General features: G+C 38.6%; 2 protein-coding genes across 20 annotated transcripts in view; one reads left to right on the top strand and one right to left on the bottom strand.

The window, feature by feature from the left end:
- LOC148647083 (NACHT, LRR and PYD domains-containing protein 3-like) overlaps positions 1-15773 on the top strand; it is a 1669284-nt gene that overhangs the window by 255036 nt on the left and 1398475 nt on the right. The gene's annotated exons all lie outside the window — the stretch shown is intronic.
- LOC148647098 (ribonuclease inhibitor-like) overlaps positions 1-15773 on the bottom strand; it is a 465740-nt gene that overhangs the window by 287665 nt on the left and 162302 nt on the right. For all 3 annotated transcript variants that reach the window (XM_088609322.1, XM_088609323.1, XM_088609324.1), the window contains exon 4: positions 13656-13829. In XM_088609322.1, the coding sequence (XP_088465448.1) occupies positions 13656-13829 (174 nt within the window). The remainder of the gene's footprint in view (positions 1-13655; positions 13830-15773) is intronic.

The raw sequence follows: 15773 nt of genomic DNA, 5'->3' as shown, positions 1-15773 counted from the left end.
AGTGAAACTAGAGACATGATCGAAAAGGCAGGGGTTGAGCTGAGAGGAACTGATTAAAGCACCAGGGAGAGCCTGAAGTAGAATCATTTAACATGCAGGGTTCAAAGCACAGGGATCAGTCCAAGACGTGGTCAAACAGGCAAGGTCTAAGCAAAGGGAGAGGAGAAAACACTGGGGAAATGTGAAAAGAAGTAAATGAGACTCTAAGATGAGAGATTAACAAATTGGTACATTTTGCATACCGAACTTATTTCCACAGCTACATCCTTCCAGATTTATGTAAAATATAAAAATACAGGAGGAATACAAGAGTAAATCGCAGGTGAGAAAAGGAGGTTGGCACCTCCACAGCAATTGAAGAATCTAAAACCGTTCAAATCTGCATAAATCCACCAATTCACATTCAGGGAGAGAATGTGAGTGAAAAGTTCACATTAAATATTGGAAGAAATACCAATTTCAAGAAAAATATGATAAATTTGGAAGCACAAACTGTTGGAAGAATTGCGAGGAAACCTGGCATATTATAAACACCTTTTGGTATTAAAATAAATTCTTATTTATTAATAATAAAGATTCTTGAAGAAATATAAAAAATCCTCTTTAGGAGTCATTTTTCTTCTGGGACAAACACAAGATGAACAGCCTTCAGAGGCAGAAAGATACTGCAGCTATGAAATAAATTAATTAAATAAATAGAAACTGGTTAAAGCTGGACAGACCTTGTGTTCAAATGAAGACGGACTCTATGAATGAAATCTCATGGAGAATATTACCCACAGAATGATAAATCAACAACAACATATACATACAGATGCAGCAGTTCAAAACGAGCTGGGTATGCTGTGGTACAACGCAGTGGGCGTGTTGCACGCGTCTTAACGCGTCATTTTCGTCATACCGCATTTTACCGCATGCGATTATGTTAATAGTATCCGGAATCACCTTGTAAAACTGCTAGCTGGAGCTAATAAACCTTAACCTCTCATATACAGCATTTGAGGTATCACCAAAAAACACCTGGTTTCAAATCCCAATCACTGCTGAGGGACAATCTTTATTTAATTAAGAATTGATGTTATATACTCTTTAGACTTTTAATTTTAAACTCTGTATTACAGCATGTTAATCATTAAACATTAAAAAGTTGGTATATGTTATGAAAGCAAGATTGCTCAGTTGGACAAAAGTACACAACCTACCACCTTTATCATAAATATTTTAATTATGCAGAAATATTTTATGCATCAAAGTCTTTACGAAGATATTACTAATAGTATTAATAATGAATGACCTTGGACAACCTGTAAACTCAAAGTATAACTCTGGTCCACTTCCTTTGTAACCATATTTGTAAACGAGAAGACTTTATTTTTTCATTGACAAAAAGTAACACCACAGCATTTCGATGATCCAATCACATATTTGTTTCCAATCATACAAAGTAAGTTTTGAGAATCACCAATTCACCATGCCTTTCACATGCTCATAAACTATATTGATTTAGGAACATAAACATATTATGTAAACGGTACTGTATATGGCTGGTATTGGTAGTTTAAAGAAAAAATACACACCGGTATTCCATTTCTCCCTAAACATTTTAAGCATCAAAGTCTAATATATGGTTATTTCGTTTAAATTTTTACATGCTCCTTCTGACCATATTACTGTACGTTTATATACTTTTGTGTGAAAAGTGATAGTTTTACTTAAATTAAATCCTTAAAATTAAGGATGTTAAAGTGCTTGAGGTGTAAAAAATACAAAAATGCACATGAGCAAAAAGTTTAGAAATGGAGCAGGTGAAAGGATTTGTAAATATATTTTGTTTAGGTAAGTCAGTTTTTTGCCACACATAAAATACATTTTTCCAAGAAAGTTAAGCCTTCGTCACTAATAAAATTCCTAAATAAAGACATAAACCTAGAAGTCTAAAGATTATTTCATTCAATGTTGACAGCAGGATGAACTGTCTGGTCGAGCTAAGTGTATATTTTGTCACAGAGTTGCTTCAGCTTATTAAAAACACCCATGATGTTCAAACTGATTTTTTTACACAGACGACCGACACAGCTTTGTGTTGTGAATCTCTTTTTCTAATAAATCATTTGTCAGCCTGTCCGTGGGGGGAAGGGGGATGTCTTTCATTGGAAGGTTCTCCTATTCTACTTTGAAAATGAAGAGGGGGAGGAAGAGTTGTAAAACCGGTTTCTTTACAAACAATGTATCCAGTGGGGCAATTTAACAGGCGCCTCAAGCCATTGAAAGGCTTCATTGAAAACCTAAATAGCAAATATTCTGGACACTATAGTGACATTTTTAGAATTTGATTAATAGGGAATATATTACGGAATCGTGTATCTAAAGAAATTAATAACAATATAATTATATTCATATACTGTAGCTTAAATCCTGCTAAACTAAAAATTAGACACAAGAAGAGTATTATTGGACAATGTTGTGAGGCTCTGGTGAAATTTCTCTGTAAACAGAAGAGTTAAAGAGGAGACACTTGTGTATCACCCCCTTTTAAACTTGTAAAAAAGGAACATTCCAATGTTAATGCGACACAGAAGACATTATTAATAATGTAGTGAATTCGGGTTCAGCGAGGTCGGACACAGAGACTCAGATTTTGTGGAGTGAAAAATGGCGTTTTATTTCTTTTCGGCACAACCAGCCAGACAGCACTCCCGCGCGCCAGCCGAGAGAGAGAGAGAGCGAGCGCCAGAGAGAGCGAGTGAGAGAGAGAGAAAAGGGGCTGCAGCAGAACCTGGCACTGCTGGAGCAGTACTGTCAGACCTGGGCACTGACAGTCAATCTGGATAAGACCAGAGTTATGGATTTCCAGAAGAAAGCCAGACCTCAGGGAAACAGGTACAAATTCATACTTAACAACAACACATTGGAGCACACATCCAGCTACACATATCTCGGTCTCACCATCAGCTCTTCTGGGAGTTTTGACCTGGCAGTGAAGGCACTGAGAGAGAAGGCACTCAGGGCTTTCTATGCAATAAGAAGGAGGCATCAACATCAACCCACCAACAAGAATCTGGCTCCAAATATTTGAAAGTGTAATCCAACCCATTGCCCTATACGGCAGTGAAGTGTGGGGTCCCCTCACAGACCAGGATTACACTCAATGGGACAAACACCCCACAGAAACTATCACATGGAGATCTGTAGAAACATCCTCCGTGTGCAGAGAAAAACACCTAACAACGGGTGCAGGGCCGAATTAGGCCAGTACCCACTATTGATAAACATACAGAAAAGAATATTAAAGTATTGGCTACACCTAAAAAACAGCGACCAAAATTCCTACCACACAAAGCCCTGCTGAGTCAAGAGCTGAGCCCAAAACAGAGCCCCCTGAGCCAGCTGGTCCTAAGGCTCACTGACCTGAGCCACACCGACACTAACAAGCCTCAAGACAGCACTGCTAGAGCACGAGACTCAACCACATCACAGCACAGATCAAACAGCAATATCTCACACACTGGGACACACACACAAACACACATAAACTGGAATGCTACAGAACCCTAAACAGACAATACACACTAGCTGAATATTTGACCAAAATAAGAAACAACAAACAGAAACAGACCCTGACGAAGTACAGGCTCAGTGACCACAGCCTGGCCATAGACACATGCAGGCAGACCTGGCTGCCCAGAGAGGACAGGCTGTGCTCCCACTGTCAGCGGGGAGAAATAGAGACAGAGGTGCACTTCCTACTGCACTGTGACAGATACTCTGGGATTAGAGAAACATTCTTCCTGAAATTCAGAAATCTAATCCCAGAGTTCCCACCTGCCAGAATCACAACAGGTCCCAATCCTACTGGGAGAGGGAGGAGGGAACTCAGTGGAACTGGCAGCCCAGCATGTGATCTCCTGTCACAGCCTGAGGAACAGTGAGCCTGTCTCCCAGTAATACTCCAGCCACCTACAGTATATGTCAATATTTTATAATATGTCTTTGTTGTAAATGTCTGTAATATGTCTGTAGATTTTATTTTACTTCTATTTTTTGTTTTGTTTAATGTAAATATCATTACTTTCATTTGCTTTAGCAACACTGATTGTACCCATCAGTCATGCTAATAAAGCACCTTGAATTGAAAAGAGAGAGAGCAAAATACAGGGGTGCGAAACCAGGGAACTATTTACATGAAAATGGGCGATCTCCCCAGACTGTACACGCGTTTCACACGTGTGTTCACACGCTATTCACAAGGGAGGACGTCACCGCTCTGGTAAGCCAGCTCTTACACACTTACTGGTGGCTGTATGCATTACAGAAAAAAATGTAATATGGTCAAAAGGAGCACGTACAAATAACCATATGTAAGACTTTGATGCTTAAAATGTTTAGGGAGAAATGGAATACTGGTGTGTATTTTTTCTTTAAACTACCAATACAAGCCATATACAGTACAGTTTACATAATGTTTATGTTCCTAAATTAATATCATTTAGGACCCTCAGAAGCGTTATGCTCCTCTTTTTATGCTCGGCTACTAAAATTTCCCTTTAGTTGTAAAATTCCATATAAATATTCAATATTAAGTGGATTATTATGTGCACAGTAAAGAAATTAAATGATTAAATCTTTTCACTACCAACCAATGCACCACGAGTGCCCCTGTCAGTCATTTTGGCCAGCCAATCACGTGCCGCAGATTATTTGCCGCAGTATGGGGTTTTACCATGCCTTTTGAATGGCTGCATTTTTACCTGCTAAACCACTGGGTCAATGAAAACTGAAAGAGTAAATTTGTTTGGCTGACCACTTTTCTGAAAAGTTTGAAAAAAGGGGGGTCTGGTTCCAACTGCTGTCATTCATTCATTATTGACCATTCAGAGCCCTAGGAGATGTCAATGTCTCTGTTATCACGATTCAGGAGAGAAAAAAACCCTCAGCAATTGGATTGTTTACTTAGCAACCAGGGGTCATCTATTATTAACAACTCACTCTGCTAATAAGCTGGCAGTGCAAAAAAACAATTAAAACTCCTCTATCACTCCCTAGAGGATTATATAGTAATTACAATAGCTATTATAGCTTTTAAGATTTTTAATATATTTAAAATAATATCTTGTATGGTTTGGGTAGTTGGTGGAGTTGGGTAGGGCGTTAGACGACGCCAAAGACCGAGTGTTTCGGGTTTTGTAGTTAGGTCAGCTTCCCCTCATTTTATTACCCAGCTCCATTTTGTTTGTTATTTACGTTCCTTTGGCACAACTCATATTTCCTCTTCTCCAATACCAGTCACCTATTCAAATTGCACATATTTCACTCCTGTGTACCTATTATAATTCATTACAACTATCTTTTTCCCACACCAAAGATTTCTCCCTGCACGCCTGAAATGTCACACTCCATATACCCTTAGACTATCTGGGTGCGTAACCAATGTCTCGATGTTTAATCCAAACTAGTACACATGGGGCAATGTCTACAAGCATTTTCAGCTGGCTGACAGGGCCACAACCTGAAAAACGGATCTTGGAAAATTGAAAACAAAATATGTTTCTTTGTTTGTCCTAGATGTTTCTGTCTGGTGAGAAGACAAAGTAAGACATATAAGAAATTTAAGGACTCTACTGTATACTGTACACTTCTACTGTATAATTGTCACGGATGTCGGAAGGGACAAACCGTGGAGAGGCAGGAGAGCGAAAAAGACCTTATGCGAGGCGGCAGAACGGGGAGTTAGCCTGGGCTCGTCAGTGCAAAGAGTTCTGGAGTGCCGTATAGAAACCTATGCCCTCAGGTAGCGGACGTGGGGGGACCTGGTGCTAGGCGGGTCTCAGGACATCCGAACGTCAATGCCGAGCGAGGCAGAATAAGTGACCTGGAAATATCTAGCCCAAGGAAAGAGGGAAACCAGAAGGACAGCAAAGCAGGAAACTAGGGACATGACAGAGTAGGAGCGCCCTCTGGCTGCAGAGGGCGTGACAATAATTACATTTGTAATTCCTGAGATATTATAAAATGTTTGAGAGGACATCATTCCAGGGAGAAATTGACTATTTTGTTGGAGGTCTTATTGGGCTAGACTAAACTGTATCTTTAAACACAAAAACTGAAAACTGAAATGAAAAAAAGTCTGGATCCCGACAAATAATTTGACAGGGTATAACAGACTTTTGTATTTATACAGGGAATGAGAGGAGGAGATGCTTGTCACCAATGATTTATTCTCTCAGAGTATAAGACAACAGAAGGATATAGAGGGAGGAGATATACAGATGCAGCCATTCAAAATGGGTGAGGTATTTCGCGGCATACCCCGGTGGGCGTGTCGCGGTATCACGCAGTTCACGTGTGTCACGTGACTAACTATCCGGCGTCGCCTTGTAAAACCGCCAGGGGGAGCTTAACCTCTCATGTACAGCATTTGAGCCTTTAATTTTGAACTGTGTATTACAGCATGTTAATCATCAGTCATTAAAATGTTGGTATATTTTATGAAAGCAAGATTGCTCAGTTGGACAAAAGTACACAACCTACCTTTATCAGAAATATTTATGCATCAAAGCCTTTACTGAAGATATTACTAATAGTATTAATAATGGATGACTTTGGACAAGCTGTATACTCAAAGTATAATTTCTTTAGCACATTTGTACAAGCACTTGGAATCTGTCCAAGCCATACTTTGTCAGGCATTTTGTTTTACTTCAACGGGCATAAAAACTTCCTTGCTTTTAACAGGGCGTTTCATAATTTCTAACTACGAAAATGATTTAAAATGCGACACCTATCATTCAACTAGAGCTTAAAATATCACAAGGATCCTCAAGAGCACAGCAAAGAGTGTATTAAAAGACACTTGTATTTATCAACTCTTTCTTTTCCGTATACCAGATTTTATGGAACCACTTCAGAGGGGTGTCAGCCAGTCAGATTCCAGGAATCGGCACTTTAAAGGAAAAATACACACTGGTATTCCATTTCTCCCTAACGATTTTAAGCATCGAAGTATTTAACTAGCATGTGAAATAGCGTGTGAAAAAGTGGTAGTTTTAAGCTTTTCTGCTAATATAATATGGAATCGCGTATCTAAAGAATTCGTGTGCTGCGACAGGGCTGTGTAGGGCTGTTTCGCCTGCCTGTTCATGCGAGCTGTCTTGTAGCCTACTGGTCTAGGTGCGTGACTACCAACTGGCAGGTTGTGTGTTTGAATCCAGCTGGTGCTGGACTTTTCATTTTTATTTATTTTTTAATCGCGTAACATAAACATATTACCGTATGCAAACTGTACTGTATACAGTATGTATATGTATATTTAATGTCTTAACTGTGCCCGTTTAAGTATTGAATATTCATATCTAATTTTACCACTGAAGGGAAATCTTAGTAGCTGAGTATAAAAAGAATAGGAGCATACTGCAACGTGTGTGAAGGCCATTAACGATATTAATTTTGGAACATAAACATACAGTATATGGCTGGTCTCGGTACTTTAAAGAAAACATACACGAAACATGGTTTCATTATGACCAGAATCGGTCTTGAGATATTTTTAACTTGATTTACAGTATTTGAGAGGTATGTCTTAACACCGATACTACAGTGCTTAAGTACTGCTCACGTATATGTTTCTAGGTTTATATTATGCATTTCATACGGTCAAATTACTTTTGAGCAACTAATAAAGAAGCGCGAAACGGTATGCGTTTTAGTTTCGTTTTGTGCTGGGACCCGTGGATTGATTAGAGATATCAAGTACATACAAATCATTTTTTAAATGTTGTAGTTCGTCTTGAAAAAATGTTACGAGTACATCATCTATCAACAATTACACAGTTTCTGTTTCCATATTGCGGATTTTGGTTACGTAATATTATTTTCTAGATTTCACGTTGTGAATATATGATTTGGGCAAACAGAGCCGCAAAGAAGTACATTATTGGTTGTTGGTTTTTTTTTGCAGTTTTATCTAGAACAAGCGATGCTTAAACCTTTGTCTGATTCTTGTGAAACTATCCACACGACAATTACAGTACCTAGGAGTTGACTTCAGTGATGTCACTGATGGGATGTTTCTAAAAATCCATCCTCTGTAAAACATCTTCTCTAGTTGTCCTGCATATGTATTCGCTAATGAAGCTGTGTGTTCTGAGCCTGGATCTCTACATTTCTGTATGAACCAGCTTAGAGGGCTAAAGACAGCTTGTGTTTAAATTGAGTGTAAGGCAATTTATGCTTCTAAAGTCATGGTCAGCATTTATTATTGTACTGTGCTGTAAACTTGTTCTGTGCCAAGTCACATTATTTTATAGCGTTTTTATAGAGTTATCAAATCTGGTGGCGCTGTGTGTTAGTTTCCTGACTCCCATGTCACATGGTCTGTGATTGAAACCTGTAAAACCGGGTTTAATTCGTCACAGCCAGCACTCTTCAGGTGTGAGGGTCTTCTGCTCAGAATGAAACGCTAAAATGTAATGTAGGCTCTGAATGGGTTCAATTATGATTTGGGCTTGATTAAGGTCGCTGCCTTTCATCTAAAACCCTACTTGAATCCTTCTAAACTAAAAACCAGTGTTAGTGAGTTCTAAATAAAGAGGTATCCAGGTAACAGTGAAACGGGCAGACAGTCTGGGGAGATCGCCCGTTTTCCATGTAAATAGTTCCCTGGTTCCGCACCCCTTGGTGTTTCTCTCGCTCTCTCTCGGGTCACCTGATCATTAGCTCGAAAGATTTGAGTGCTTTGTGTATATTCTAATGGTAGTGGGGGCAGGGTGTGTGGGAACAGGTTTGGTTGAAATTGCATTGGAGATCTATGTTCTTCACACCTGAAACATTTTCTTTGAAAGCATTTTCTTCGCAGTTTTACCGATCTTGTTACAGCATGTTACAGTTTACTATTATTAACCATATTAATTTTAAGTGCTTAATGTAAAATCTTGTAAAAATATATTTTCATTGTTCAAATATACATTAAGTCTGACTATCATATAATAACTTAAATACAAAACTAAAGAAAAAATAGGGTTAAATATAATTCAAAATATTTTGCTAACAATGTGAACTGTTTATGAATAATAAAATGTATTAACTAAGGAGTAGGATGGCACAGTTGTTAGTATGTTTTTTGTTTTGTTTCTTTTTCATAAATACAACAGTAGTACCTGATGTCTCAGTGGCTTTCAAAATTAAATTATGCATGCAAACCTGTGAACTAGAAAGATAACTAAGATATCCATCCAGTTATAATGGTGGCAAAGTGGTTAGCATTGCTATCTTGCAGCACTGGGGTCCTAGGTTCAATTCCTGCCATCCTGTGTGTGTGGGGTTTACATGTTCTCTCTGGGTTACATGGTTTTTCTCCATATGTGTGATATGACTCCCTCTCGCACTCCAAAACATACTGGTAAGTTAATTGGTTTATGGGAAAACTGGCCCTGGTGTGTGTGTGTTTGTGTCTGTCTGTCCTGTAATGGACTGGCGCTATGTCCAGGGTGTATTCTGCCTTGTGTCCGTTGCTTACTGGGATAGGCTCCAAATCCTCTGTACTGGATAAAGAGATTAGAAATGGAAGTAAAGGCACTGTGTGGATGGAACTATACACAGTGTTAGAAACCCACTATGAAATGGCAGCATCTCACTGAGAATAACATATTTTATAGTGCTGGCTTAAGGAAACAGCCTTTCCACCTCTCTTGCACATCAGTATCCATACCTAGTTATTTAAACAAATTGCCTCTAATTATAAACATCTTAATATGCTGGCTCTGTGGATCCGCATCAGCTATGTTTGCCCATTCCTTCAATTCATGTGCATCCAACACACAGTTCAATGCCAGCAACTACACATAATCTAAAATACAATCCTTATTTCAGTATCTATGTAAACATATAGTCTGTTAACTTCATCATCTTCATCAAAAGTAAGTAACCCCATTAGGAAGTGTTCTTGTTATAAGTGTATTCCTCAGCTTTCTTTTATCCTAGTCGTTTATCCTGCAATAACTCAGCCAACAATTAAATCTCCAAAAGCTGCTTGTGTTAATTTCTTTAAATCACAAATATCATGTGTAAATACTGGCCATGTAATAGTCTGCATTGTGGAATAATAGTTTATTTTAAAGGGAACTAGAGAAACTAAGAACTAGAGAAATCAAGAAAGGCTTTTTTTCTAGCATTAATAAATGCACATCCTGTTCACTGGGGAAATTAAATCCACACTGAGCAATCTTCAATATGTTCAGAATATGACAGCAAGAATCCTATCAGGGATGCATTACACCTGTTTTCAAGTCCAGTCAACTTCAAAATCCTTATCCTCCTTATATACTGTCCTACAACTGTTATTATTGATCACCGAATTATTGTACTTGACATGACTTCATTCAGCCTTTCCTGAACGTCTATGACAGGCAGAGAGAGTGCTGTTTCTGGTGCGATCTTTTGCAGCTGACATTTCACTGTTTTAAATGAACAAGAAATTAGATTGCTCATAAATCACTTATTCTATATAAACACAGCGTAATTGCCCTCCGAAAATCCTCTTTTTCTTGTTTGTTTTAGAGACCTTGATTGAAACTGATTTTAGATGTCAGAAAGGATTTATTTTCTCTGTATTTCCTACATTGCTTTGTCGAGATTTTAACTTTATATCTAGGCTCAGATTTCAACTATAAATCATACAGTAATTAATAGCAGTAAATACTGATGTTTTGCACCCTCCTACCACAAAAATATATGTTTAAAAAATCGGTGTTAAGACATACCTCTTAAATACTGTAAGTCACGCACCTAGACCAGTAGGCTACAAGACAGCTCGCATGAACAGGCAGGCGAAACAGCCCTACACAGCCCTGTCGCAGTACACGGATATAATCATACCGTTATTAAATTCTTGAGATACGCGATTCCATATTATATTCCCTTTTAATCAAATTCTAAAAGTATGCTTGTTGACTCCGGTAACACGTTAGTTAAAGACTTCGAAGCTTACAATGTTTAGGGAGAAATGGAATACTGGTGTGTATTTTTTTCTTTAAAGTACCAAGACCAGCTATATTCTGTATGTTTATGTTCCAAAATTAATATCGTTTATGGCCTTCACACGCGTTACAGTATGCTCCTATTCTTCAGTGGTAAAATTCAATATCTACAACGGGCACAGTAAAGACGTTTACAGTAAGTCTTTCTACGACAGACCAGCGGACCACGAGTGCCCCTGTCAGTCAACCAATCACGCACCGCGGTATTTTGCGTCATCGCGCGTCACGATGCATGACGCCGTAGCCAATTACCTCTGGTACGTGTCTGTACCGCGCACTTTGAATGGCTGCATCTGTAGCAGGAGGATCACACAATCGGGCTCTTGTTATTAGATGATGTTATTATATACAGCAGAAATTCAACAGTTCTTCCTGTTCTCACAAATGTAATCACAGACTACAGCACCATTTCAGGATACAAATTAAAGTCGCAAATTCTAAAGCAATGCTATCCCTGAAGATAAAAAAAAAATTCAACTTGAAATTAAATTTGGATAAAATAATATGTTTAGCAATTTAAATACTCTGAAACCTAGAAAACATATTAACATGTAATTAAGAAGTTCTAGAAAACCAGCTGAAGCAAGACTTCGATAGATGGAAACTGCTGCCTGTCTCATTCTTAGGAAGAATTAAGACAGCAAGAATGAAGGTACTTCCAGGATTTCTGTCTTGTTCAAGACCTTTGTTTATGCCCCTCAATGACCATTTCTAAAATGTCTATTTTATATGGTTTAAAGACAGGCTATTACTCTTGACCACTCAAAACAACTATTCTTTTCTTTAGTTGTTTTTCATAATACATTTTTGTATGTGATTTTTGTATTTAAATTGCAGAATGTATTTATTTTGAAAATGCTTTGAGTTATATTAGGTGTAAAACATAAGTTTTAAGTGAGACAAATCCCTCTTCATCATTTTGCTGGGGAGCTGTCACTCAGGTTGTTGGAGCTTTAAGCTGAGCTGCACAGAAGTAAGACTGTAGATTTGGGAGAGTTCAAGTGGGGGAGGTTTTACCTGAGGTTTTCTTCCCTCCCAAATAAATCTAGACTGACGTTTGCCCTGAAATTTGACTATATCTAACATTACAGGGATGAGTTAATACTAGTTCAGGTGGGTAGCTACGTCAGCATGCCTAGTCTGCAAAGGAACAAGAAATAGGTTTATTCCAGGCAGAAAAGAGAGGAGAGAAAAATACAACATTTCGGCTGTGAAACCGCATCTCTTTTCAGCTTGGAATAAATCAATTATGAGTTAATATTTTCAGAAAATTCAGAAAGCATTTGTGTAGCATTTGAAAACCATCAACATCACTTTCAATACAAAACAATTATCCAATTTAGGGTCACAGTTACCCAGAGCCTGTTCCAGGAAGCACTGGACACAAGGCAGGATTGAACCCTGGACAGGCTGCCAGTCTATCAAAGGACACACACTCACACCAGTGCCAGCTTTCCCAAAAGTCTAATAACCTGCCAGCATGTTTGTGGACTGTGGGAGGAAACTGGAACACCAGACAAACCTGGGGAGAACATACAAACTCCACACAGATAGCACCCCAGGTCTGGAATTGAACTTAGGGCCCCAGTGTGATATCTCCTGTAATGATCGGATGGAAGCAGTAATCTGGAGAAGGAATCCAGGCGCAGGCTCTGCTGGAAGCAAGCAGGGAAGGCAGGAGAAAGTAAAACTAGAGACGTGATAAAAGGTAGGGGTTGAGCTGAGAGGAACTGATTAAAGCACCAGAGAGAGTCTGAAGGAGAGTCGTTTAACATGCAGGGTTCAAAGCACAGGAATCAGTCCAAGATGTGGTCAAACAGGTAAGGCCAAGCACAGAGAGAGAGGAGAAATCACTGGGGAAATTCAAAGCTGGGAAGAAGTAAATGAGACTTCAAAATGAGAGACTAACACATTAATAAATTTTGCAAACCTAATTTACTTCCACAGCTACATCCTTTCAAATTTATGAACAATATCAGAAATCAAAGGAGGAATATGTAAGTTAAGAGTAAGATGCAAATGAGAAGGAGGTTGCCACTTCCACAGTAATTGAAGAATCTAAAACCATACAAATCTGTATAAATCCACCAATTGACATTCATGGAGAGAAAATGAGTAGAAAGGTCATATTCAATATTGGAAGAAACACTGATTGCAAGCTAAATATGATCAATTTGGAGGTACAAACTGTTGGAAGAACGGCCAGGAACATCATAAACATATTTGGCATGAAAATAAAATGGGGAAAGATACTGTACTTAAATAAAAAAAGCTACTTTAGAACTGTCAGGACTGCAGCCATGAAATAAAATCACTAGAAATTTGTTAAAGCTGGACAGACCTTGTGTTCAAATGAAGAAGGACTCTATTAATTAAATCCCATGGAGAATATTACCCACAGAATTATCAACAACATATACATACTGTATGTGTAAATAATTTGGTCAAATGGGAAAGATTGCATGTCAAGTCTCTTGGTACTGATATATTAACAAAGAAGCCAGAGACAAGAACTTTTTTGTTTTGTACTTCCTAGGTGTTGATGCATGTGAAAAGTGAATGTTGTGTGTCTCAGAATATCTACATAAAACAATAAAAACAAAGAAATCACCAGTGTTCACTTACTTCAGTGTTGTTAATTTACAGTTGGGATTCGTCAGAGCTGCAGACAGCAGTTTCACTCCTGAATCCCTCAGGTTATTGCCACTCAGAACCAGCCCTCTCAGACTGGAGTGTTGAGACTGAAGAACAGAGGCCAGATCTTCACAACATCTCTCTCTTAGTTTACATCTCAGTATCCTGCAGATAAAAAGACAGGAGCACAGCTGAACATCTGCACAGCTCATCCACATCTTTCTTTCCAAGTCTTCACTCCAACCCCCAGCTCAGCAGTAATTTACAGTACAACATCATGTCATTATCCATCTCAGAGTGTCCATGGATGAGGATGATGAAGATAACAGCTGCTTCAAATTTTAGATTCAAGAAGGAAGAAGAAAGATGAGAAGAAACTGTCAGGAAGGGAGACTTTCACTTTTAACTATAATAAAAATTGCTTCACATTTATTATTATATTTTATTATTATGTCGTCCTCTTATAGTTATTTTTAGTTAGTTATATGGTTGTTGTTGTTTTTCTTCAAATGGTTTATTAATCCCAAATGTAAATGTCCAACACTGGAGTTAGTGAACTGGAGACTTTTTATTGTTAATTGTAGATATGTTGAGAAAAACAGCATTCCCTTTTGAAGAAAATAAACAATTTGAATAAAAAAACTGACCTGTGTTTTAACTTTATCAATGCATAAATATATATGTCATCCTGTATGAGTTGGAGTGGTGGCACTGTGCTAAGCATCTGTGCCTGTGGTTGGAAGGTTGCTGGTTCATATCCCACAGCAGGCAGAAGAATCCTACTCTGTTGGGCCCCTGAGCAAAGCCACAACTCCACCTGGGGGTGCTATACGATGGCTGACCTGGTACTCTGACAACCAGCTTCTCTCCTGGTCTGTGTTTCATGTAGAGTAAGCTGGGGTATGTGAAAAGATGAATTCCTAATGCAAGAAATTGTATATGGCTAATAAAGTGATCTTATCTTATCTTATGTTTATAACAACACATAAAACAACAGAAGTAACAATAATATGAAGCAATAAACAGCATACACACACATCACCTAAAGACTCTCAGCACGGAAGAAATAGATAGACCCTTTAGGATCCGAAACAAACACAAATTAATGGACAACAGTGATGGTGTGCACGTTTCCCCTTTCCAACTTTAGAGAGTGATCTGTACAGGCTTCCTAGGACAGGCTGTGCATCAGCAGACAGCTGAGATCAGTGCATAGCCTGACAGAGTTTTCCCGTCAGTTGAAGCTAAAGACCGTTCCCCTAAGGTATAAGACTATTACAGGTCCCAGCAGGCCAGGGAAGAGAGACACATCAGGGGGATGACCCTACATTAAAAGCAACCTCTGAGAGGAAGTGCAGACAGAATCTGACATGAATATCTGCCTGTATACTGCAGTGAATACCATTCCAGTGTAGCTCACATCTAGTCCACACAGTGCCAGCAACCCAAGTCCATGTGCAGTAGGTGGTGTAGCTGGGTGACATTGGTTCAGTGCAGCCTGCTGGTAAAAAATGAGTAATGGCCCAGTTCTGTCTCTATTCTCCATTGTGGATATCAGTGTATTTTCAAAATTAATCTCCAGCAGTTATCATTGGATTTAAAAGGTGTTGTTAGACCATGAACTTTATTCATGTACTTTATTTCTTTGATCTGCTCTCCCAATCTGTGGCTGTATCCACTTTGTCTGAGCCATAAAACTGAACTTTAAGTACAAGACGGCAATTCAAGAGCGAGTCCATATGAACTAGAATTCTGCCTAAGACTTTGTCGGCCACAGGGGAAACTTTTTAGCTTGGGATCCATCTGGAAATTTCACTAGAATTTAGATAACATTAATATAGTTGGGCTTCACTGTCAAAAGAGTCTGGATGATCATCCAGACAAAACCTGACTGGAGCTATGTATTTGAACCTTGCTAGAGAGAGCTTGCTACTCTGTGTTTTTAAGGAACTTGCATTTTCTGGGTAAAAGAAACTTCAATCAGAGATTACTCCAATTTATAATATTTATTTTGTGGCACCTGGGTTTTTCACAGTGCCCTCATACATCAGTGTAATCCGATTCCAGGATAGTAGGAACAGGGCAGCCAGGGATCTACAGCCATTTACT

This window comes from Lepisosteus platostomus, chromosome 16 (genome assembly GCF_059453375.1).
Source record: "Lepisosteus platostomus isolate fLepPlt1 chromosome 16, fLepPlt1.hap1, whole genome shotgun sequence".
Taxonomy (NCBI): domain Eukaryota; kingdom Metazoa; phylum Chordata; class Actinopteri; order Semionotiformes; family Lepisosteidae; genus Lepisosteus; species Lepisosteus platostomus.
The sequence above is the reverse complement of the archived record's forward strand: the minus strand, read 5'-3'. Positions and strand labels throughout refer to the sequence as shown.